General features: G+C 34.3%; 3 protein-coding genes and 2 non-coding genes across 6 annotated transcripts; 4 read left to right on the forward strand and 1 right to left on the reverse strand.

Annotated features, from left to right (window-relative positions):
• The first annotated feature begins 699 nt into the window (after positions 1-699).
• LOC7454337 (deoxyhypusine hydroxylase) lies at positions 700-3,787 on the forward strand. Its single transcript, XM_024600496.2, has 7 exons — positions 700-989; positions 1,495-1,628; positions 1,724-1,962; positions 2,032-2,170; positions 2,459-2,585; positions 3,170-3,288; positions 3,381-3,787. Exons 1-7 carry the CDS (start codon positions 824-826, stop codon positions 3,414-3,416), a joined length of 960 nt encoding a protein of 319 aa, XP_024456264.1. The 5' UTR covers positions 700-823; the 3' UTR covers positions 3,417-3,787.
• A 2,260-nt stretch (positions 3,788-6,047) lies between these two features.
• LOC7476899 (LOB domain-containing protein 16) lies at positions 6,048-7,831 on the forward strand. The gene is made up of 2 exons (XM_002306797.4): positions 6,048-6,708; positions 7,213-7,831. The coding sequence occupies exons 1-2, from the start codon at positions 6,418-6,420 to the stop codon at positions 7,561-7,563; spliced, it is 642 nt and encodes a 213-aa protein (XP_002306833.1). The 5' UTR covers positions 6,048-6,417; the 3' UTR covers positions 7,564-7,831.
• Positions 7,832-15,754: 7,923 nt separating this feature from the next.
• LOC7476900 (uncharacterized) lies at positions 15,755-20,570 on the reverse strand. 2 transcript variants are annotated; one of them, XM_002307602.4, is made up of 8 exons: positions 20,316-20,568; positions 19,962-20,237; positions 19,613-19,812; positions 19,159-19,509; positions 18,832-19,032; positions 18,600-18,670; positions 17,565-17,704; positions 15,755-16,214 (listed from the first exon to the last, which is right to left on the reverse strand). In XM_002307602.4, exons 1-8 carry the CDS (start codon positions 20,353-20,355, stop codon positions 15,856-15,858), a joined length of 1,638 nt encoding a protein of 545 aa, XP_002307638.4. In that variant the 5' UTR covers positions 20,356-20,568; the 3' UTR covers positions 15,755-15,855. The 2 variants fall into 2 exon arrangements, with proteins under 2 accessions (XP_002307638.4, XP_024457851.2); XM_024602083.2 differs by lacking the exon at positions 18,832-19,032 and having other exon boundaries at positions 20,316-20,570.
• Positions 20,571-20,952: 382 nt separating this feature from the next.
• On the forward strand, positions 20,953-21,041 carry LOC112327680 (small nucleolar RNA Z102/R77). Its single transcript, XR_002982104.1, has one exon. It is a non-coding gene; the product is annotated as a small nucleolar RNA Z102/R77 (small nucleolar RNA).
• A 72-nt stretch (positions 21,042-21,113) lies between these two features.
• On the forward strand, positions 21,114-21,197 carry LOC112327678 (small nucleolar RNA Z102/R77). The gene has a single exon (XR_002982102.1). It is a non-coding gene; the product is annotated as a small nucleolar RNA Z102/R77 (small nucleolar RNA).
• The last annotated feature ends 2,513 nt before the right edge of the window (positions 21,198-23,710 follow it).

Consider the following 23,710-nt stretch of genomic DNA (forward strand, 5'->3'; position numbering starts at 1 on the left):
TTTTCAATCAACCAAGTATCGAATAATGAAGTTGAAAAAATCAATTAAAAATGGCAAAAAAAAAAGACTCGAGTCAACCCGGTTTAACCTTCCAAACCTGGATAATGAGACATGAATAATCCAATAGAAAATAAATAAAAAAATTATGAACCTCAATTTCCAATCAATCTAATATTAAATGATGAGAATGAAAAAAAAATCAATTAAAATAAACCCCAAAAAAGTCTCGAGTCAACCCGAGTTTACTTGTAAAAGTCTTGACTCATGTCATGAAACTAAAATAATCTCGTAAAATATAAACCGAACAAATTATGAAATTTAATTCTCAATTAATTTAGTTGTTGAAAAATAAAATTATAAAAAATTAATTATAAAAAAAACAAAAAAAAATTGAATCAATTGAAATAACTTGTAAAAACTACTATTTAAATTATAAAATTGAGATAATTTTATAAAAAAATAAATTAAAAAAATCGTAAAAAAAAAAAAAAGTTGTAATACTGCAGGAGGAAGGCACCGGTGATCTCCCTCTTCAATCAGGTTTTATTTTTTAATTAATTAATTAATAAAACCATGGCCATTGCCAACAAAATCCATAGATTTTATAGACTATTCATCGATGGGTTCTATTATCAAGAGGGGCAAGAAAGTCACTGTCCCCAATTACAATGGCCCAAGCAACTTATATAAATAAATAAAAAACACCGTATTTTTACAAGTTTGCAAAAGAATTAGCAGCGGATTCTTGTAATTCTGCGTGGCTTGGTGGTGCCAGTGCAACAAAGACAACTCCAGAACAGCCGCTTAGCAGCACCGCTATCTCATGGGTTCATTGAAAGCAACCATCCCAACAGATTCCCGGTCCAACTTGGAGCAATTTCTTTTTGATCGGTTGCTCGACCAGAGCCAGCCCATCCACGAGCGCTTTAGAGCTCTCTTCTCTCTCCGTAACCTCAAAGGCCCTGGACCCCGCAACGCCCTCATTCATGGTTCCTCTCTCTTCCTCTTGTTTTTTTATTAATTTTACCTGTGTTTCGGATTTTGTTGCTTAGTTAACCATTGAAAGGTGTCTTATGAGTCGCTTGGCTGGGCTTTCTGGAAACAAATTTTGTTGATTTATGTTAGAAGAAAACATCTGATTTTGGAATTTGATTTTTGGAGCGTGTCATTGTTTAGGTGGCTTCGTTTTGCTCAACAATTGCTCGACGAAAGAAAGTTACTGTCCTTGTTTTTCTAGTTGAACTCTATGTTTGTGCGTGTGAGTGTGTAGATTATGCTTAAATTGGTTCTCCCTTACTACTTGATAATGTATGAGTGATGGACGGAATAAATTATGGGCGAGAAAGTTTGATAATTTCTACTTGTTAACTTGCTAATTTTCTATCTAAATCTGAAGTTTTCCTTCTTTTTTTTCCCTGAAGAAGTAGAATTTTTTATTTTAAAGTTAAATTTGTGGTTAAATAATTTTTTTTTCTTTTTTACTTGCATCTTCAGCAACAAGGGATTCTTCAAATTTGCTGGCACATGAGGCTGCATTTGCGTTGGGTCAAATGCAAGATGCTGAAGCTATCCCTGCTCTGGAAGCAGTTCTAAATGATCTTTCTTTGCATCCTATTGTTCGCCATGAGGTGTGTTAACATCAATGTGTAGCATCGTTTTTTTCTTTGTTATATTGTTGATGGTACTGATTTTTTCTATGTTGTTTTCACTGTTATATTTACAGGCTGCTGAAGCTCTTGGTGCAATTGGTTTAGAGAGTATTGTACCTCTTTTGAAGAATAGCTTGACTGGTGATCCGGCTCAGGAGGTTAGAGAAACTTGTGAACTGGCTCTCAAGCGAATTGAGGAAATGAATGCTACAACAAGCACTGTTGATGGATCATCTGTGGCTGAAAAATCACCCTTCCTGTCTGTTGACCCAGCCGCACCAGCTTCTTTAAGCTCTTCTGTTGATGAGCTGAGGTATTTTGTTTATGGACCATTCGTACTATATTTGGTCAGATTGCTGACCGAACTCAATTAACTTTTCAGGGGATTTCTTCTGGATGAAAAAAGAGGCATGTATGAGCGCTACGGTGCTCTTTTTGCACTTCGGAATCATGGTGGGGATGGAGCTGTTTCTGCTATAGTTGATTCTTTGGCTGCAAATAGTGCACTGCTTAAGCATGAGGTTTATTGAGCTTTCTTAAACCAAGTTATGATTATGCTCATTGTGACTTGTCTTGCGTCATCCTTTAGAGTGGACACGCATACGTAATTATGATATATTCTAGTGGAAACTCAGATTGTCTGATAATTGGTGAGAGTTTTACTTTGGTAAATAGTAATAGTGTCTAATGAGAATCACTAATTAGTTCTTCCTTTCTGAAATTTATTTGGGATTATAATAGTGCTATAACTTAAATATGTTTTTTTTTTTTCTTGTTTCTTTTCTCAAACACTTTTCTATAGTTTTCAGGTTGCTTATGTTTTGGGCCAATTGCAAAACAAAGCTGCTTCAGCTGCCCTTTGTAGAATACTTAGAAATGCAAATGAGCATCCAATGGTCAGGCATGAGGCTGCAGAAGCTCTTGGTTCCATTGCAGGTACATCATTTGATCTTATTTCTGTTGTGTTTTTGTGATTCTTCTTATTATGATCAAGATCCAGCAAAAATGGATAGAAAATTCTTTTAGTTTAAAATCTCTGAAATGGTTGTAGAAGATATATAAAAGCATGGAATTCATTGTTGTTGGATAAGTTAACGATGCTCTGTCATAACACCCTTTGGAGTAATAATCTATGAATATTGCTTGAGGTTGAAGAGAGAATCTTATGATTGTTGTCGCTAAAGCAACTCCTTGCAATTATGTGTGGGTGATGATAGCTGTTAATTTCACATAAACACGAGATTATTTTCTATTAAAAAAGAGAAGGGGAAAAAAAGGCAACTATGTTTTTATGTCATTTATGTGAAGATTGTGTACTTCTATTGCTATTTCCTATACTTAACTGTCCTAGTTGGGGCCGTGTAACTTGTGGCAGATAAATCTTGTCCTTTTTCACTCAATATGCTATGTAATTATCATTCGACTTTTGCCTGTATGTTTGTGCACAATGTGACCTTTGAAACCTAGACTATATTCAGTCTGGCTACTGTAATTAGTTTTTTATTCTGACTCTCTCATAGATGAGAAAAGTGTTGCGCTTCTTGAGGAATTCTCAAAGGATCCTGAGCCTCTTGTTGCACAAAGCTGTGAAGTTGCTCTGAGCATGCTAGAATTTGAAAGATCAGGAAAATCATTTGAGGTATGCTTTTGAAAATTAAACATCAGAAAGACATTATATTTGCTAGTTAGCATACTTTAGAAGAAATGACTCTGTAATTCTCTTCCTTGCAGTACCTCTTCATGCAAGACCCTCTAGCACAAGCTTAAATTAACCGCACTTCTTCATGCCAACTTTACTACTCCTACACGGTACCAGTTTTGTTTTTTATCTCGTCAACGAGTAGGCAGTCTTTGTGGGATTGTAAGCTAGGAAGAATGTCATGGGTCATACAGAGACTCGTACTTTCTGGGGCCATGGCTTCGCTGATTTATTTATATTGGGGGTCATATAATCTCTGGTTGCTTGGGAATATGATTTTGTTCAACTTTTTTACAAACTACTGAGATTACCTTTTTTACTCCATCTCCATCTTGCAACCTGTTGGCGCTTTCTCCTGTGTTTGTCAGGAGATGCGTGCAGATGATTTTAACAAACACTATTCTTTTCATGTATAACGAAAATTTTATTTAGCCTTAAATCTCCTTATACTGATAAGTTCAGATTATATATTCTTTTCAAAAAAATCTTAATATCATTCACGAGTGATGCGTGAAAATCGCTTATAAATGTCAAAACACACCATGCTATTTGCGTCAAATTGTTTAAATACAACAGATTATGGGCATTGGTATTATATATTCAACTCTTTATGGGCTGCCCTATTTTGCTATCCATGAGTTTTTCCCTCGTTGCATGAAGGTTTTGTGAGTACTATGCTGGGATGCAAGTAAACAAGCACCCGGGCCTCAAGTACAGAGCTGTAGGTCGTGGTGGTGTTCAAAATTTAGTCCTGCAATTGCTCTCCTGGAAAGCAAAATTCTTAGCAGGACCAAGACCATCCCAAAAATTCTAGTGTCTGAGCACAGGTGCATGTGGTCTGTGGCCCTTTGTAACGAGCGTGATCAAGGTAAAACAGTCGATCAATTTTGGGTTCTCTATAAGCGTCTACCAAGGATTGAAGGAAGCTTTAATACAGAGTGGATGTCCAGCCACACGAGTAAGGTGGAGAAGCAGAACTATAAATTTGAAAGTTCCCGCTTTCATGCAATGTCACTCGCGTCCAAGAAGAGGGATAGATGTCCCAATCTATCCCGTGAGCATAGAAGGGGAAAAAAATATTGGCTAATAATCTCGAAAATCTAATTATATGATTTTCGCAATACGATCGCATATGCACAATTAGCTTCATTGAAAGCGAACAAGTTTTGAGTTCAGCTCAAATCTCCATCTCAGAAATTCAAGGATTAACGAGGAAAAAGTTGGGAGATTTTTGCGTTTAGAATAGAGGTCGGTGCGTTGGTTAAACTCTTAAAGCTTGCATGTGTGCCATGTGCAAGGACGATGTGAGAAATGGAATCCAAAATGAATGATGATTATGTCATAGTTGAGAGACTAGAAGCTGGAAAGATTTTTCATGTTGATTCCCAAACTGCCTGAAATGTGGCAAGGAAGCTGTGATGCAGTGACAAAGGTGAGGTAAGAAACATGATAGGGTATGTACTTTTCGATGCAAAGTGCCATTTTCCTTTGTTAGGGTGACGAATCCTTCATGCTGTTCAAGCTGCCTGCCCCCTTTGCTTTACATGATGGGCATAATTAATTTTATGTTGTTTAGAGGGACGTGGCTGGCTGGTCCTTGCGCCATTTCCATGCTCTTCCCCATCTCTCTCCAGCTGGTTCATTGTTGTGAGGATGTGTTCCTCACCTTCTTATTGGACAAATTTGTTAAATGTTCGACTTTATGCAGTGGAGTTCTTTCACATGTGCTGATGCAAGGGCAATAATGCTTTGCATATTCTCTCCACAACAAGCTACGTCCTCTTCAACACCTTGAGCTGTAAATCGTTGTCAAGAACATGCTTCACTTCGATTTTGGAGGATGACCACCGGGTGTTATGACCAGAGGAGCAATGGAAATGGCAAGGCAAATCGCAAAAGACTGTCAAGGCAATGCCCCTAACTGAACTTAAAACCATGAACATGCTCGACTGAAGTTTTATTGACGGATAATTGAACGTCTGTGCTCTCAAGCAAATGTAATCAATGCAATACATGTGGCATAACATCATGAATCGCTATAGCATCGTGCTTGGAGTCGAGGGATTTTGCTTTTTCATTTGATTTTTCGATTACCAGCTCTAATAACAACATTTATATATAAAGAAAATGATGGGCTCGTTCCAAAGTAGCAACTGTTGCCTCTTTAGAGAGGCATCATGCTTGTCTCTTGTGATCAATGCAAGCATCATCCGCGAGGGTAAACACACGCTACTTTCACTTCAACTTTTCTAGGACTGAAACACTCTTTAGGCAGGGGAGCACTAATTCCATGACATGATCAACAGGAGAACCCTAGTTTCCATAGGTAACAAAAAGTCAGCTTTGCTTCTCTAGGCAACCAAGTGATAATAAACAAATGGGCATGGTGTACATAAACTAACGTCAATGTCCACCGATTATAATTCATAGCCAGTCATCTCCTATTAAACTACTGCTACAAAAACTTACTTTCAAAATTAGAAGCTTGCAAGTAATCAAAGATTTGTCCCTTCAACATACACTAGTCTATAGTTAATCACTCAAGATGACTTAAATTATTAGTTTAGTGTCGGTAAACAATCACCGGCGGTGGAGGCTTGAGTAAACACAGCCACAAAGCGACAAACAGCAGCAGTTCCCAGGTGCGGCGTTCGGCGGAAAAATAAAAAAACTTGGTAAGCAAAACTCCCAAAAATCAAGCTTGAAAAAGTAGGAGTAGGAAATTTCAAAAGCAAGCTATGATTAATAAATGTTTTTTAATTAATAAAATGATCATAAGATGGCAATAAAATAGAAACCTCATATTTGCATAAACCCATTAATAAATGTTCCCTGAAAACCGTACATGATGGTCTTCAATGTCTCCCATTCACTCCTCTTATAAGAGATCCTTTATGTCACTTAATCCTAAAGCCCCCACCACACTTGATCCCCTAGCCAACCTTGCCACACACATTAGCCTCATTTTGTTTTGCACCATTTCCTAGTGTGCTCGTGTGCCTTCCTTTTTTTTTTAAAAAAAAAAAAAAAACTTCAAGAAGATTCTCTCCTCTCTTTGTTTCTCCCATCATGGCATCATCAGGGACAGGCACTGGCTCCCCTTGTGGAGCATGCAAGTTTCTCCGGAGAAAATGTGCGTCCGATTGTATTTTTGCGCCTTACTTTTGCTCTGAACAAGGGCCTGCTCGATTTGCAGCCATTCATAAGGTTTTTGGTGCTAGTAATGTATCGAAGTTGTTGTTGCATGTCCCGGTTGCTGAACGCTGTGAGGCGGTTGTCACTATCGCCTATGAAGCTCAAGCAAGGATCAGAGACCCCGTTTATGGATGTGTTGCCCATATTTTTGCCTTGCAACAACAGGTTTCTGAAAATCTTTATATATAGCATATTCACCATTCATATAGAATATCTTTCTCTCCTTTTTTTCATATGTTTTTCAAGCATACCATGGATCATAGATGGTACAAGATTCTCCGTTCTTGACTGTGTTTCATTTTTCATTTTTTTTTTGCTGGAAAAGGGATCGTGGAAAAAGAAGAAAAAAGTCTAGTTTTTTATTCCCACTAGGATTTATGATTTTCTTTGAAAATCAATGCATTATACAGTGTTTTTTCATTATTATTTTTTTCTTTTTAATTGAAAGCTACGCCTGAATGTTCAATTCTTACTGTAAGCTCAGAATCTTTATTTAAAGAATTTCTTTTTAAATTAAACCCATCAAGTATTTTTCTTTTGTTGATGATAGGGGGTGGGTCTTGCCGTGTGAGTCCTCAAATCATGCAGCTGGGTCATATCTCTAGAGATACAGTATTTCTGTACAAATTAAGGAAGTTCTAACTTTTGGCAACTCTTCTTGTTTTGTAGGTTGCATGTTTGCAAGCACAGTTGATGCAAGTGAAGGCTCAACTAGCACAAAATCTAATCGATTCACCACGCATTAATGCAGAGAATATTCACCATCAGTGGCAAGGAAATAACATATCTGGGGTGCCATCATTTCCAACTCATCCAAATTACATCAATCCAATCTCTCCACAAAGCTCACTTGATTCAGTTGACCTCATCAGCAACAATATTGATCGTGGGATGATGAATATGCAAGATATACAAAGCAGAGAGGAGTTTGCATTCCAATCTCGTGCAAAGGTCAAAAGGCCATGCAATAGCGACCTGGGTGAGCTTCAAGCACTGGCGCTTAGAATGATGAGGAACTGATACTGATTCATCATGGATACCATCATGTTTCTCTAATTTCGGCGTTAGCTCATCGCATGGAAGATCATGTATATATACTGAGACGACCCTCTAAAGATACTTCAGTTTTGATCATCATAAGCCTAGTTAACAGAGGCATTTCCCTTCTGTTCAATCAGAACAATATCACTCACATTGTAACAGCCTGGAAATGAAAACTCTATTATCTGCTACCTCCCCCTGTCAAAAGCTACTGCTAATATTTAATGTAGTCATCTTGTGTTTTATATTCCTGTAGGACAACTTAATTTAATTCTACTAGCTAGCTAGAGTGGTTAACTTAATTTTTGAAGATAATTTAATTATTATTATACAGCAATAATTAATGGGGATAATTGTCCTGTGTTCTTCTAGTTTAGTTTTGCTTATCAATGTAATATTATAATTTGGAGCAAATGTTCTAAATTCTTCACCTATTATTATGATTATGGGGGGATAAATTAATTAAGATGTATATAGATACAAATTTGAACCTTCTGTTGTCTTTTCTGTAGGTGTTCTAGATGGCAATATTAGTTTTTTTTTTCTTAAATGAACATATTAAATTAAAGATATTGAAGGAATATATAATTTGAAAAATATTTATCTAAATAGCAAGATTTTAATATGTCGTGATTCTGAATCATAATAATTTATTTTTTTATAAAATTAAATCTTAAGGTGTTTTATAAACTTGACATTTATTTAATGTCTCAATTTTCAATTTTGATGTCTTTATACAATCATAAATTGAGTTATTTGACTAAATTTTTTTGACAATTGCATTATTTTATTAAAATCTTAAGGTATTTTTGCGCAAATAAATCAAAATAGCTAATGACTTTGTAGCTGGGATCCCAAGGTTAATCTATCTTCTTCATGGTCAAGAGAAATGGTCCCGACTGTCCTTACTGTCACTTCCAATTAATTATGACTTGGAAAACTTCATCTCAGGATATGGGGATTGGAAATTAGAGAGGAGGTGAGATTGCTATGATTGTAGTGAAGGGCATAGGCAAGCATAGCACCCTCCCTTGTGTTTAAGGACCCACTTGCGGAGGGTCTGTATGTCCTAATAAGTAAGTTTACCTAACTGAAATACTCTTTTATGAGATTTTAATAGATCCAAACTATGACCTTGTTTCCATATATGTAGACAAAGTGTTCCCTCAAGTAGATGCATTAGGCTACATCGATCATGAGTAAGTAGCTAGCTTTGACAACTTTTTATCAAACCCATTGAAGATGAAGGAGTTGCTCTGTTCTCCAAATTCTATAATAATGTTAAGCGAAGAAGAAGAAGAAGAAGAAGAACTTAATTAATTAAGCCAGTGAGAGAGAGAGGACGAGTGATTGTTAATCCATATCATCGGAGATTGATTATTGAGCAGATGTAATTACAAGATTACAACCGTTAAGGAAGATCAAATTGCTCAAACTTGTGTATTGCACCTTAAATATTGATTGTTCCAAAGGGCAAATAGAGGACCTTCAATGGGAGAGGCATGATGCTCCACATGGGTGGAACCAGGGGGAGGCAAGCAGGGACCGCAAAATATTTTAGATTTTTTTATTATTTAGTGTTTATATATAGAATAATATGGTATTATTTTATTTTAAATAAATAGATTTTTTAATAATAAATTATATCTTGAGTTTTGACCCTCCCTGTTAACTAATCCCAACTCCGCCGCCGATGCTCCATATTCCGAAATGCTAAGGAACTTGAGTTTTTGACTATTTAGATAATAGATGATTGCATGTTCATGCCAATCTTTAAATCTTCATAAATAAAAGAGTAGAGGGTTGATGAGAGATCTTTGCAAACTAGTTTGTTTTTGTAGGATTTTAAGACATTTCGATAATTAAATCCATGATTTTAAAATAATCAGTTGTGGTAAATGAGCATTAAATTCTAAAAACAAAAATATTTATTTTTAGTTCATGAATGATAAATATTAAAAACAGATTGTAAATATCGTTAAGATAATGCTACTTTGATTTATTTTTTTTGTTTGAGGGGTTTTTTTTCTTATTCTCATACAAGTGAAGTGAAGAAGTTTTTCCTTAAAAAAAATATCTTTTTTTTTTTTAAAAGTTTTCCTTATATACCATGCGGTATTTCCTAGCACTTCCTACAAGAACATGAAAAAAAGAGATTATTTTATCAATGCTTTACCATTATTATATATTATTTTTTAATATCTATTAATAATATAAATATGAAAATATAAAGAGAAATTCTTTTTCAATTGAGTTAAAATAGAAATACTCTAATTAATATCTAGTAGTTAATGAAACATGAAAACTGTATCTTTTAATATCAAATAGATAATATATAATGAGAATAATAAATGTTTGAATAATTATAGAATAAATAGTGAAGGAGAAATGAGATGATGAAGTGCGGCATAAGGGATAAGGGTGGTGACTTCTGGATAAAGGAAAAAATGTTCATCTTCAACTCTACGACGTGGAGCATAAGGATAGACACCAAGTACGTAGAGCATAGGGATGGTTTGGGCATATGATGTATATTACTTCTACGTATCTCTTTCTCTATTATTATTCAAGGATCGATGGTTTATACGTATCTCTTTCTCTAGAATCATTGGTATTATTTTTTATTTAATTTGATTTGATTTGATTTTTTATATTAAAAACCAAACTAAATTAAAAATAAGTTCAAATTGATGGGTTTTGATTCAGTTTATTTTTATTCTAAATTGGTAAAACCATGATTTTTTTATATGCAATTAAAACACATCTAACAACAAACACACCAAATCATAAATGCTATATCCAATAATACAATACAATTAATTAAATAGACTGTAGCGCTTCCGAATCAGAGCCCCTGGAGAAATTTTTATGCACATTTAAGGACTACGGTTTCACGGGTTTGGATTTCAAACTAAACCAGTTTGGTTTGATTGATTTTTTTCTTTTAAAACCAAATCCTAACTGAACCGAATATTTTTAGGGGTTTGGTTTGGTTTTTTTAGTTTCTTCAATTATTTTTCTGGTTACTTGTTTTTTTCCCCCTCACCCCTAATTAAAAGAAACATGCCTTTTCGACTGTGGCGGTATATATGATTGCCGGATCGATCCTCTTGTCATCCCGGCCGCTGGCCTATTGGAAAAGCAGCCTTCGGGATCTATAGATTGATTGAGAAAGGCTCAGTCGTCCAAGAGAAACTAGAAAAAACAAGATGTAGATCTTGCTCGGAGGGGAAAAAGAAGATAGCACTGTGTATTGAGGAGGGCTATATATTGAGTGCTCCACCTTCCTATAGAGCTTGGCATCCACAACTCGAGGTCGTTTTCTAATCAACCTTCCTACAAGACAAAATACGAGGCGACCTCATTGGATAGAACATTCAAAGGATAATCTTCATGTCTTGGATTCAAAACATCTACGTCCATAATGCTCTCTATATATTGAATCTCTTCAGCTATAATAGATAGAATGTACAAAACCTCTGTTGGGGATTGTTGTGGTGTAATGCCATTAGCTGTCACTAAAAACGTGCTATTAAACTCTTCGGCAAGTGGGTTTTTTTTACTGTTGATGGGTCTGTTCATACACCAGCAAAGTAATGTGAACTTGCTGTTTATTTTTTAATAATTTATTTTGTTCCTCAAAATGTTTTAAGGTGATTTGATGCTAATTGAAGGTTAATTGCTTTTATTTTTTTAAAACAATGATGGAATTGAAAGAAAAGAGATCGAAATGAAAAGAATGTTAAACATGGGTGGCGTGTCAGAGATTTCATGAAAAATACACTTAGATCCTTAAATTTTAAAAATAACACAATTTATACAATTTAGATCCCTTTAAATTTTAAAAAATCACTTTTGATACTAAAATTTATATGTATTATTTTTCAATCCCTGATTAGAGAGAAGAGAGAGAGAGGTTATTAAATTGTAGCGATGAGAGAGAGTCTTTGTTCAAGCCATTTATAACCATCAAAATGGATTATTTATTTATTTATTAACATGTATGGTTCTTGATTTATTTGATTGCATACATGCATAAACTTTTTTATTAAATTTTAGAGTTTTTTAACTAAAAAACACGTTAAAAAAACCTGCATATAATTTTTTTATAAAAAATAAATATTAACTCGAGACAAAACAGCGGTCAAACAGCTATTGATTACCTAATTGGTGTTATGCTTTATGAGAATGATAAAAAGACGTTATAATTTTCTATTTATTTCAATTTTAACTAACCAACTATTGAACTTTATCATCTATGAGTTGTTCATCTATAATTATTTCAATTTTTTTTTATAGCAACGACAAGACAGAAGTTGGGTTCAAGTGGCGGATAAAATGTAAAAAATCCCTATCCTGGAACTGTGCAGCAAAGTGTTTAAGAACCTAAAAACTAAAGAAAAAACAATACATTTAAAAAAACAATAATCTTAATTGTTGTTGATTTGATTAGTATTTTAAATATCATAAGAACAAGAGCACACTTGGTCAAGCCGCATTGGATATTATTAATCAAATCCCATTTTCTTCGAGCCCATGGCCATGACCTCGAGAGAAACGCAGAAGTGTATACTATAAGTTGGAGCCATTGTAGTCAAGCACCGTGTAACATCTTCCACACTTTAGCCCCCAACATTGGACAATTGAACACAAACAAAAAGAAAAAAAGAAGAAGAAAATGTTATTTTACACCAATTCCTCTAATTAAATGGATAATAATTGGTTGATTGTGAGTTCAAGAGAGCCATGTCTCAAGAAAGCTATTTGAGAGTCAAAAAAGAGAAGGCAAGAAACAAGAACTCCACTTCCCTTAACACCACCAATAAATTTAATTGATTATTTAAATAGTTCAAAAGACGAAAAAAAAGAAAAAGAAAAGAAAGAAGAAGAAGCTTTATGCTCTCTCTTCTTTTCAATGGCCTCTCTTCTTAAAGGGGAGGAGGGGATGCTGATTATGATGGAGCCATTACTAACACTTATTCCTCCTGCTATTATTTTTGTCTCTTTAAAAATACTGCAAAGAGATGTTTACGATGGTGATAGTTGATGTTTTTTAAAGTATTTTTTTATTTAAAAAATACATTAAAATAATATATATATTTTTTATTTTTTAAAATATATTTTTAATATCAGCACATCAAAATAAATAATAATAATAATAATAATTTAAAAAGTGGGACAAACACCACCAAAATAATTTAAAGAATTAGTGGCGGACAAATTTCTAAGTAAAGTGCTGTAATTTCCAAGTATATATGGCACTAATATTTGGGAATTAGATAGTGGGATGTAGCTAAATTTAAAACAATTGTTTAAGATAATTTAAATATTAGAAATGTTAATTATTCAAGCAAGGGTCTACCCTTCTAAAAGGAAAGATAGAGAGGGGGAACATTCGCCAAGAAAATCAAGATGCCTCGATTTTGTTTTTCATCAAAATTTCCCTAAGTGTTTAGAAAAAAAGTGGACCACCTGATTTATGGTACGATTGATTTGCTGTAAAGCAATTTTCATCCACATGACAGCACGACAAATGTCTATGATGTGTCTATTTACTAAAAAAATACTCACATTATTAGCCAAATAGAAAGAAAACAAAGCACAACACAAAGTTGAAAGCAACGGTTGGGTAATTATTAGGGTTGAGTAAAAAAATCAAAAAATTGAGAAAACTAAGAAAATCAGAAAAAAAAAATTGAAAAAACCGAACCGTGAAAAAAAACTGATTAAACCGATTAAAATTTTGAAAAAAACCGAACCGAACCCAAACCGAAAAAAACCAAGCTAAACCAACAAAAAACCAAGCCAAAACCGAGCCAAATCGGAAAAAACCGAGCCAAACCGAAAAACTAAAAGAACCGAGTCAAACCGGTTTGAACAGGTTTTGGTTCAGTTTAGGTTTTTTTTTAAAAAAAAATTTGGTTTCGTTACTTTTTTTTGATAAAAACCAAACCGAACAAAAAATAATCACCCCTAGTAATTATTGTCTATTTGTTTTTATTCTTCAACCGGTTTTTAAAATTGTTCCTTAAAAGAAAATATTAAATACATATTTTTTAGATATTATTTTACAGTTTTAATGTGTCAATATTAAAAAATTTTAAAAAATATTTTAATATATTTTTGCAAAAACATCTTACATCGTATAGCTAACAAATACTTGGTACAATTGAGTTATTCATTAATTTTAATTTTAAGCCAAGTTGAGTTTTAAATTAAATTAAGTTGAGTTTTAAATTAAATTAAGTTGGAATTTATTCCATATCATTCGGTCAACTATATTAAAACATATTTTAATTTTTTATTATAAAATAAATCTTAAAATAATATTATTTTAAATTAATTTGAATCTTTCCATGATCACCAAAACTAATTTAATAACTTTACTTGTTATACACGCATGCACATGTATCATAAGTAACAGTGAGGGTTTTGTTTTAACGGTGAGGGATCGTTTTCATATTTATGTTAGATTTCATTATTATTATTATTATATGGCTTTGAATAGTACCAATTACCAAAGCTATTATTGAAAGAAGAAAGAGACCCAAAGTGTTGACTAAGAGAATTTGCACGCACGTGCAACCTTAGCCGTTTGATTGTAACGGAAGAATATGTCCTTACATGTAACGTAACTGCCTTTTTATTTGCGGGAAGAAAAAGAAAAAAAATCATGTTCTGTTATTTGTATTGGCCACAATTTTCTAACCATATCATATCATAAATGTGTATTTTGGGTTTCGGGTTGGTTGCGATTAGAAATGCTTTTATTTTAACTAAAATTTTAAAATTTATTTATCATGGAGAATATTTATAGCGTTCGAGGTCCATTTTAAATTACAGTAAGAACTTAGACACGAGAAAAATATAAATTTATAACTTTTTTTTAAATTTGTTTTTTTAAACTGTAATTATAAAAATTATCACAGTATCAAACACACATCTAAATATTATTTAATGATGCAGCCAACCGCGAGGTTGGCCATATAGGCATTTAATGTGTATTTGGCGTTCTGTTAGCTTTTGCAGTGTGATTTTTAAAAAATAAATAGGTTTTAAAAAAATATTTTTAGTTATGGTTTTTTAAATTAATAGATTTAAAAAAAATATATATTTAATTAAAATTATCACGAGTCAAGTTTTCATATGCAAAATAAATTAAAAAAAAACATTATTTTAGCTACATACCCAAGATTTAAAACACAGTTACATGTGAATTACAGTGTAAAAGACAATTTATTTGACTAATCAAAATTTTTTTTATTAGATATAAAATAAGAAGTACCACATAAGTGTCTTGTTAGCTTAAAATGGGTCCCAAGGTAATTAGAAAATGTGCGAAATAAGAAAAGGAAAAAGAGAAGCCCATAAAAAGCTATAAATTGGGCTGACCCAAGAGTTTCCGAGGTTGCTAAAGCTATTATCCATAAACAGTTTGTTCGGCTTCTTCAAAACATGTTTTTTGAAAAAAAAAGAGGGGGAAAGAAAAGATCGTTCTGGGGTGGTTAAGTTCGAAGTTGGATCATTGTTCTTGACTTGGCTGCGCTGAGAATAAAAGAGAACCACCACCATTGAAAACAAGTGTAGTAATAATCGAAATACGAGAGGTGTAACTCAACTGGTCAGATTCTAAGTTTATTTTCTAAAAATTACCAGTTCGAGTCCCTCAAACTTCAGGGTCACTGGAGGTTTATATAATCGTTAACTTCAGAACCCGTAGGATTAATCGAGGTGTACGCAAACTAGCCTGGACATCCACGTTAATAAAAAAAAATGTAGCAATAATAGCAACCATAGAAATAGTTCAACTGGTCAAGCCTTGATTTGCTCCCCAATAATCACGAGTTCGAGTTCTCTCAGGGTCACTAGAGGCTTACATGATCATTAACTTTAAGACCTGTAAAATTAATCGAGATACGCGCAAGCTGGCTCGGATACCTACGTTAATAAAAAAAAAATTGTAGCAATAATTGCTCCCAGGAGAAAACAAGTGCAGGATTCAGACAGGCATCTGGTGGCTCAGAGAGGATTGTCATGGGCAAATGGTTTCCGGTTCTATTTGGAAGAGTTATGGATTTAGTCCCTGTCAGTCCATGAATGTTCAAGAGAATAGCCCATAACTGAAATAAACCAAGGAACCACGATGGTGCAACTCTTGAGAAAAACAAGCTTTAAATTCTCAAAATTGCCTCTATGATTATGCAGATCTAAAATTAACTTCTGATTGACAACATTTAATTTTTTTATTACACAACGTTATTGCAACATTAATTATTTGAAAATGCTTTCATTATTGGTACCAGGCAAACCTTTAAGCACATCTCTGAGAGCATAGTAATGGCTATCACATTTGTGGTCGGAAATGATGTTGCCGGGGAGGACTATCCTCTCGAAATGCTCACCTGGATGCCTCTTCCAGAGCGTGAAAAGCTCCATGCCTCTGCCACTGATAGTGTGAGCATCAGTGTTGATGTCCCTCTTTAGATAGTAAATGCTCCCAGGAACAAACAACTCCTTCGGCAATGCATTGACATTTCGTTCCTTTTCAGGGATAACAGCATTCTCTGTAGTAGCTTTGGAAGTTGAAGGGGCTGCAGGGATAGCGAGGGATTCTCTTGTGATGGAACCATCTGTCGAAAAGAGAAGCAAAAGTCAGCAACTTTATAGGGAGGGAGGCGAGAATAAAGTGTATGGGATCATGAAATTATCTCAATTGTTATGGATTAAAATATTATTGTAGCTAAAGGGATGACAAGAGGAGCTCATTCATGTGTTCTTTCACATGGGTTCTAAAATTAAAATGAGCTCCTGAAGAATAGACAGGCTGTTCTACATGGCTTCTCCAACATTGTTACGTTCCATAAGACTACTACTATCAACTGCAGTGGGACACATATGAGACAGATTAAAAAAAAAACGCCAAATATAAACAAAGTTCTGAAAAAAATCAACCAGCCTAGGCATCATTCTGAAATCTTGGTTCGAAATAAATCTTTGTTGAAGAATTTGAATTTATCATGGAATGTTAGTTTGTACAATAAGAAGATAATGCCAAGGAAAAGAAACTTAAAAGGTCTTTTCATCTAATCTTGATTTTGGCAGTTTCATGCTTTTCTCTTATCATGTGACCTTCCTCCTCCTGCATACTTTTCTTCAAAACCTTCTGCATTATTCTGAAACTGTCGCAACTTCTCAAGAAATCCACCCTTACTTCTATATGTGCCTCTCTAAAAAACCCTTATTTTTTGTCAAATAGCAACATAAATTCCCAAATTCAGCTAATACTCTGGGTACTACAAATGATCACAGCACCCAGGCAGACTCCAAACCCTCTTTTCTCGCTTTATTCAACTCCAAAATATTGCTGCACTGCTTAATCATTACCAATCCTCAATAACAACATAATTTTCTGCTCTTGGCATCAAATAAACCAATCAAAGAGCATTCCAAACACCTAACCAACAGCTGACAGAAATTCTTGTGTCCAGTTTCCAGGCCAAACAGCCATAAAAAAAAAAAAAAATTGAACCCTAAAAAATCTATTAAACACCAACAACTTCTTGGTTCAGTGATACGGGCCTTCAATATCCTCACTCAGTGATTGGGTTTAAGTCTTACCGCCAAGTGTTAGAACCCAACTCCATGGAGGAACTCTGAGCTTCAGTCATAACATAGGTGCAGTGATGGGCCCCCTCTAGATGTGACTGTATACTGTGGGGCAATGTGCTTTGTTGGAAGTCCAGGTAGTCTATCTGCATCCCGGTTTTTGCCCACAAAGAAATCTACATGCCTCTATACCATTCTTTTAAAGTTTTACCAAATGCTAAATTCCCCAAATTCAAGCTTGCAACAAATAGACAAGGCGAACTCCTAAAACTCTGCCTAGTGTCAGAAAGGTTACCAGATCATTTGATACCAACCTTAAAAATACAAAGGTTTTCCCAACAGTCCAGAATTAGGTCGGAGCAGGATGGTCTTACCAGGAGAATTTTTATTGCTACCAAATTTAGCATAATCAGCAAGTTTCTGAGCTACATCCTGAATAGAAGTGACAACCTGCTTTGCATTTGTGACCAAACCTATCACACTCTTCCAGTCCTCCTTCTCAACCACACTCATCCTGTACAAAAAGCAAAGAATAAAGTGGATGCAAAATTGTTGCCAGAAAGGAACTTCAATATCTTAAAAGAAAACTACATGAATCAAGTAATATTGCTAAAAACAATTTGTTCATAGACTTGCGATATTCTTCTAAATTGGTACCTATGAACTCATTTAATGCTCAGATTTTAGGAAGATCATTAAAAGAAACTACAGATGAACAAATGAAATGCAACTGACAGAGTGGACAAGCTTTGACCTCCCAAGGACCCCATTCCTTATGCATGTAACTTAGTAACAATTTTGGATCCCCACTATAGCCAATAATTGACAACCCTCACTTCTCTTTGTTGTGTCAAAATTCTCATATGGTGTAGACTAAATTACAAATCAAGGGAATTTTTTTTTTTCCGAAATGATATGCTGCCAATTCAGGTTCTGTGCAGTTCTGCAAATCAACAATCCATACATGAGAAAGATCATAAAAGTAGATTCTAGAAACGTGTTTCCCAACCCATCCCAAAAATCCCCACAATAAGATTACACCTATTCTTTCATCATAAAATTGACAAGAAATGCAAAGATAGTTCAGACAACAGGGATGTATACGATTCATCATTTCATCTAACCTGAAGAGAGTAGTGATGGGATTTACTTATGCATTCAAAATTCCTAAGATGTTCCCCATGTCAACAATCTTAATTTCCAATTTTTGAACCCTAAATAATTGAATTCTGAAAGCTCACAACTCCCATAACTGATAATCTAAGCAATGGATGTGCACTTTCTACACACTTGCATGATATAAGTCAAGTTGATTTCTATTCCTTCTAACTGATGCTCTAAGCTAGTCCATAGAGTGCATGTATCTACTGCATTTTTTCCCTTCATGTTGTCAGCATAAGCATACTTACCAATCAGTTTGAAGAATTTCCTTTCTCAGTCTTTCCAGAGAAGCTGCACTTAATCTAGGTATGATGTCGTCCTGCAAAAAGAGGAAATTGAGAAACACTAACAAATGAAAATAAGAGACAACACTAAAATCAAGGAGCACGAAACTGAAAGATCCTTTATCCTTTTTTCTAGGAAGGGAAAAGGCTTCGTGTGAAGAACACCAATGACAGAGAGTCAAGTGCATCAGCCCACCTTCATTACTACGTTTATAACAAAATCAGAGCAACTTTCAGCAAGTTCTTTGGAGACACAGGGTGGACTTGCATAGCCAACAGCAGTAACAATGTCTGGGCTAAAACCAAGTTCCTTAGGTGACTTTTTACGGAGCATGATTGCTAGCAAAGAAGCTATTGCAGCTCCAAGAGAATGTCCCACCAACCTTAATCTAAATCCCTGTAGATCAATTAGTTTCACCATGACAGCTTTCTTAACGGGAAAAAAAAAAACAAGATAAAGAAACCTGATGTAACAGTAAATTGCCCCCTAGAAAAGGTAAGGAAAGAGTTAACTTTTCACCACCTCGTATTTCTCTAAGCATTTCCTTATGGTTCCCATCTCATGACTAAGAAACCAACGAGCAGCTTCAGTTGTGCCAAAGTGGGTTGAATAGCCTTCAAATGTGACTTCTCCATCACTTGAGGAAACAATATCGGTGATAAGGTCATAGACAGTATGAGTTCCACGAATTCCAAGAATTACTAGTTTCTTTCTAGGATCAATGGCAATGTAATATCCAGGCCTCATCACACTAGAATTTTTTACAAACTTAAGAACATTGTTTTCACGGATCATGCTATTCCTTACAAGTCCAGAAGGACCATCCTTATAACAACCTTTTGCTAACTCAACATGATAGATAAGATCATGGACCTATATCACAAAAAAATGCCTGACATAAGTACAAGAAAGAACAATACGTTTAACATCAAGCACACAAAATAGATTCCTCGGCAACAAAGGTTTTAGAAATTACTATCGACTCCGAAAAAACTTCAACTCCCTTAACATCCTCAAAAAGATTTAATGACGCCTGACGCAGATAAATTAGATACAATCCTATCGTGAGATCACTCAAACTCCAACCCTCAATGGCAATCTTGCTCCGCTGAATGCTAGCAATTATTTCCGAAACCGATCGGGTACTCGCTGGAATTTTATTTCCAACCCCATTCCCTACAAAAACCAAAATTAAAAAAAAAAAATCAATGACCCTCAACTCCCAATATCTACATCAATTTTTTTTTCTTAAAAAAAAACTTCATTCCTATTATTATTACAACAGAAAATCATATCTAAATTAAAGTGCTAATTAACTAACAGACCTGTAGAGAGAGCCCACCTGCATAACTGGAGAGCAGGTTCAAGAGCTTTAGTAAGCCAAGCAAGCTCTATTTTCCCCTTATTATCACTCAAATCGTCATCACCAGAGCTGTAGTTGCTAAGTTCACCTCCAGATTTTTTATTAGTCTTTGAAGAAGAAGGAGAAGATACTTGAGCTGATTTTTCTGATTTTGACATTTCTGATTGGCTCCTGTTTATAACACCATACAGAAACTTCCTGCATGTTTGTTGCCTTTTCAATATATTATTGCTACAGTCTGTCAATTGACAAAAACAAATTGTTAAATTTCAGTAATTCGAAAAAAATAGGGAGACGGGGTTCAGTTGTAACGTACACATGTTGTGGAAGAGGCGTTTTAGGTATCGGTTTGCCATTCTGGCGGCGGCGGCGGCGGCGGAGGCGGTCAGGGCATAATATAGGCAGCTTGATTGTGACACGAAGCACGTTATTAGCTGAAGATTGCTAACTATGTGACGGCGAAAGCTCGATTTGGATATAACAAAGCAAGCGGTGAGGGAGCAGCTGGAGGAGACATGGAAGATGTACGGAAGCTAGCGTGTTCAGTTTTTGAAGAGAGAGATGGTTGGTTTTGCTATTATGATACAGATAGGAGGGTGTTATGGTCACTAAAGAAATTAATCAGATGGGCTTAGTTACTGTGGGTCTTCTAGTGCTTATGGGCTGTGGGCTTCACCTTCGATCGACGGACTAAAATGACAGCCTGGCATACCCTGATCTCTCTTCTCTCTATAAATGACTCTCTTTAGGGTTTAGGGTTTGCTTCAATCCACAACCCTCTTCCACATTGTAAATTCTCGCCGCTTTCCCTCTCACCCTTGCTCTCATCTCAACAACATAATTAACCTTTCCAGCAGTGTTCTTGACACTGTAATCACAATTTGATGAAGTAAATAGGAATGCAATAGCAATTTCTTTATTTTTATTTATTTTTCGTATGATTTGGTGGAGGAGAATGAGGTGATGATTATGATATGTTTCCCTATTGGTTTGATTGCCGTGATGATGGCGTCGACTTTGTATTAGCTCTATCTGATCATTCTCTTCCACATCTATGCTTTATATCAATTAATTTTTTATTTATATTTTAGATTCTATAAGGAGGTTCTTAAGAGAATGAAATGATGATTATTGTTTCCCTATTGGTTTGATCTTGCCGCAATGATGGCATCATTGTATTAGCTCTATCTGATCATTCTCTCGGCAATTTCATTGTTCTTCTCTTCATTTGGCTTTTACAGTTTGATAAAATCTAATATCTATTTATTGTATGGATATTTGGTTTGATACTCCATATGTTATGTTTGGGTCATTTAATTGCAATTTTGAAAAAATCATGCGTGTTCCGTTGCTTACTTAGCTCGTCGTAATTCGGCAAGGGACTGTTCCGTAAATCCGCTGTATAACATAAATGTTCAAGGCAGCAGAAATAAATCAATGTGCTTTCATCATTGTTTACTGAACAGTTTTGTCAGTGTTGCTTTAGTTATCTGGGTCTGCGGGAGATTACATGAAATATGATATTCGAGCCTATATAATATTAGTTCTGATATGATGTTGTTCTTGATGCCAGTTTTTCAATCGAATTAGACGTTGATTAACTTCTATGGACGGGGTTATCAACACTGACGAAGCAAGAATTTTGAACTTGATGGTAACATTCCAGAAAAATGCGAGGATGCTGCATTTACATGCTGAAACCTACCCGCGTAATAACTATCATGGAAGGTTTTCACTTGCTCTCGCCCACTTAATTAAGTTTGTGGTTTAATGTCATAATTTCAAGCTTCGTTAAAAGAAATGGAGAAAGCACATTCTATTCGCTGTTAAAGAAGAAATTTGAGGTGAGGGTGTAGCTGGATAATATGAATATTACAAATTAAAAAATTTATGAAATGAATATTATAAGTCAAATCTGGTCAAGTGTTATATGCTTAAATTGTATATTAAATAAAAAATATTTTGATTATTTCAGCTTACAACAATGAAAAAGAATGTGTTTCATTTTTTACGATTTGTAGCATGCTACCCATGTCTTTAAAAAAGTATTTGGTCATTTATTAGTTCTATTAGAATATGCACATATTTTAGGATAAAATAAATAAATTCTCAGCCCCCTCAATTATCAGTCAAGATAGAATTAATTTTGAAATAAGTTATTTGATGTAATTAGTTTCGTGAATAAATATGAATACTTAATCAGGTTCTTCTATTAACTAAAATTAATTCCCCATTAAGAACATTTGTTGCTGGAGCCGAAATTCTAAGTGTGTATGATTCGGGAATAGAAACTTTTTTCACCTTTTTATCTATTTATTATCAACTCAAACAATTGGTGCCTCAAGTTGCTTCTCCTCTCACCTTAAAAGCTTTGGATTCGAGTTCCATTTTCAAAGATACAAGTGCATAATTCACACTATCTTTATTAACTTTATACAAATTATCTCTACCTAAGTATCTACATATACCACTAAAAACTGTTGAATATTAAACTACATGCATTTAGATATACTATATCACAATACATCTCATCTCTATATTTTTCAATGGAAATACTTTATATACATGGGCTACTCTTATATCTCCTACAGATTTAATCCATATGATTTTATATGGTTTGAGATTTGCTTCTAATTGTAATTTTATTGTTTTAGAAATATGTTTGCCAATTATATTTTTACAAATACCACTATCAATAATAAAATCAAACATGTTATTATTTATATTACATTGGGTATAAAATAATATATTTCACTGTGAATCCAACAATCTTTGGTGTTAGTAACATCTTTATAATCAAGTACGTTTAACTTTCATCATTACCAGCATTTTCATCATCTCCATCAGGTTTGCACAAATTGTCTTTGTTATTAGAAAATTCTAGCATATAGTGACCTTTAATCACGTTAATTGATTTTTGTCTTTTAAATCGTGGTGGTCTATTTCGGTCTGATAAAGCTATACGGTCCCTATCAAATTTGTCCTCACCAACACCCTTTATATAGACACTTGGATTTTTCAAGAATAGATATGGTGTTAGACTTGTCTCGAGATAAGTATCTAAACAAGTCCCTCTTATTTTCACGATCCTTGTTTGCGTCAACCCGTCGTAGTTAATCCACTTTCTCAGTTAAGTCTTCTATGGTATGCTCATGTCGATCAGATTTATGTGGTAGGGTTTTTCGTGTTGTCTTTCAAGCCTTCACGGTGCCCTAGATGGCCTTCACTCCTGCATCACGGAATAGGTTGTGACCGTTTTTGTCCATCAAACAAGCCAACTTGTTCTAATAGCAATTGATGTTGTGTATAACGGGGATAGAAGTTAATGTTCTTAAGTCTTAAGCTTACTTATTTAAGTTGTGAAGAAGTTTAAAGAAATTCTATAGTGTTTTATAAAATTTGAACAATGATTTGAATGTGAATCTCAAAATAAAATAAACATCTTTATTTATATTAGTTTTAGATCTAGAATCATTTATATAAAAAAAGATTAATAGCTAAAACTTAGATACTTTATAAGTAATGATTCATAATTAAAATTCACCTAATCAATAGAATCCAACCAGTGTTAGAATTTTTAAAATAAACAAATTCTTGTAAATCACAACAATTAAATAAATATTACAATAAGAATAATCATGCTATAAAAATAATAAATAGTGTTCTGCGTTAAAATATTATCTTGGAAAATAAAAGATTTATTGTATAGAA

This window comes from Populus trichocarpa, chromosome 5 (assembly GCF_000002775.5).
Source record: "Populus trichocarpa isolate Nisqually-1 chromosome 5, P.trichocarpa_v4.1, whole genome shotgun sequence".
NCBI classification, from domain to species: domain Eukaryota; kingdom Viridiplantae; phylum Streptophyta; class Magnoliopsida; order Malpighiales; family Salicaceae; genus Populus; species Populus trichocarpa.

Coding starts and splice junctions, on each gene's coding strand:
- LOC7454337 (XM_024600496.2), top strand. CDS start 824: ATGGGTTCATTGAAAGCAACCATCCCAACAGATTCCCGGTCCAACTTG. Junction 990..1,494: donor CCGCAACGCCCTCATTCATG/GTTCCTCTCTCT, acceptor TTGCATCTTCAG/CAACAAGGGATTCTTCAAAT. Junction 2,171..2,458: donor GTGCACTGCTTAAGCATGAG/GTTTATTGAGCT, acceptor TATAGTTTTCAG/GTTGCTTATGTTTTGGGCCA.
- LOC7476899 (XM_002306797.4), top strand. CDS start 6,418: ATGGCATCATCAGGGACAGGCACTGGCTCCCCTTGTGGAGCATGCAAG. Junction 6,709..7,212: donor TTTTTGCCTTGCAACAACAG/GTTTCTGAAAAT, acceptor CTTGTTTTGTAG/GTTGCATGTTTGCAAGCACA.
- LOC7476900 (XM_002307602.4), bottom strand. CDS start 20,355: ATGGCAAACCGATACCTAAAACGCCTCTTCCACAACATGT. Junction 19,510..19,612: donor AAGTTTTTTCGGAGTCGATA/GTAATTTCTAAA, acceptor TTTGTGATATAG/GTCCATGATCTTATCTATCA. Junction 19,033..19,158: donor AATGCTTAGAGAAATACGAG/GTGGTGAAAAGT, acceptor ATTGATCTACAG/GGATTTAGATTAAGGTTGGT.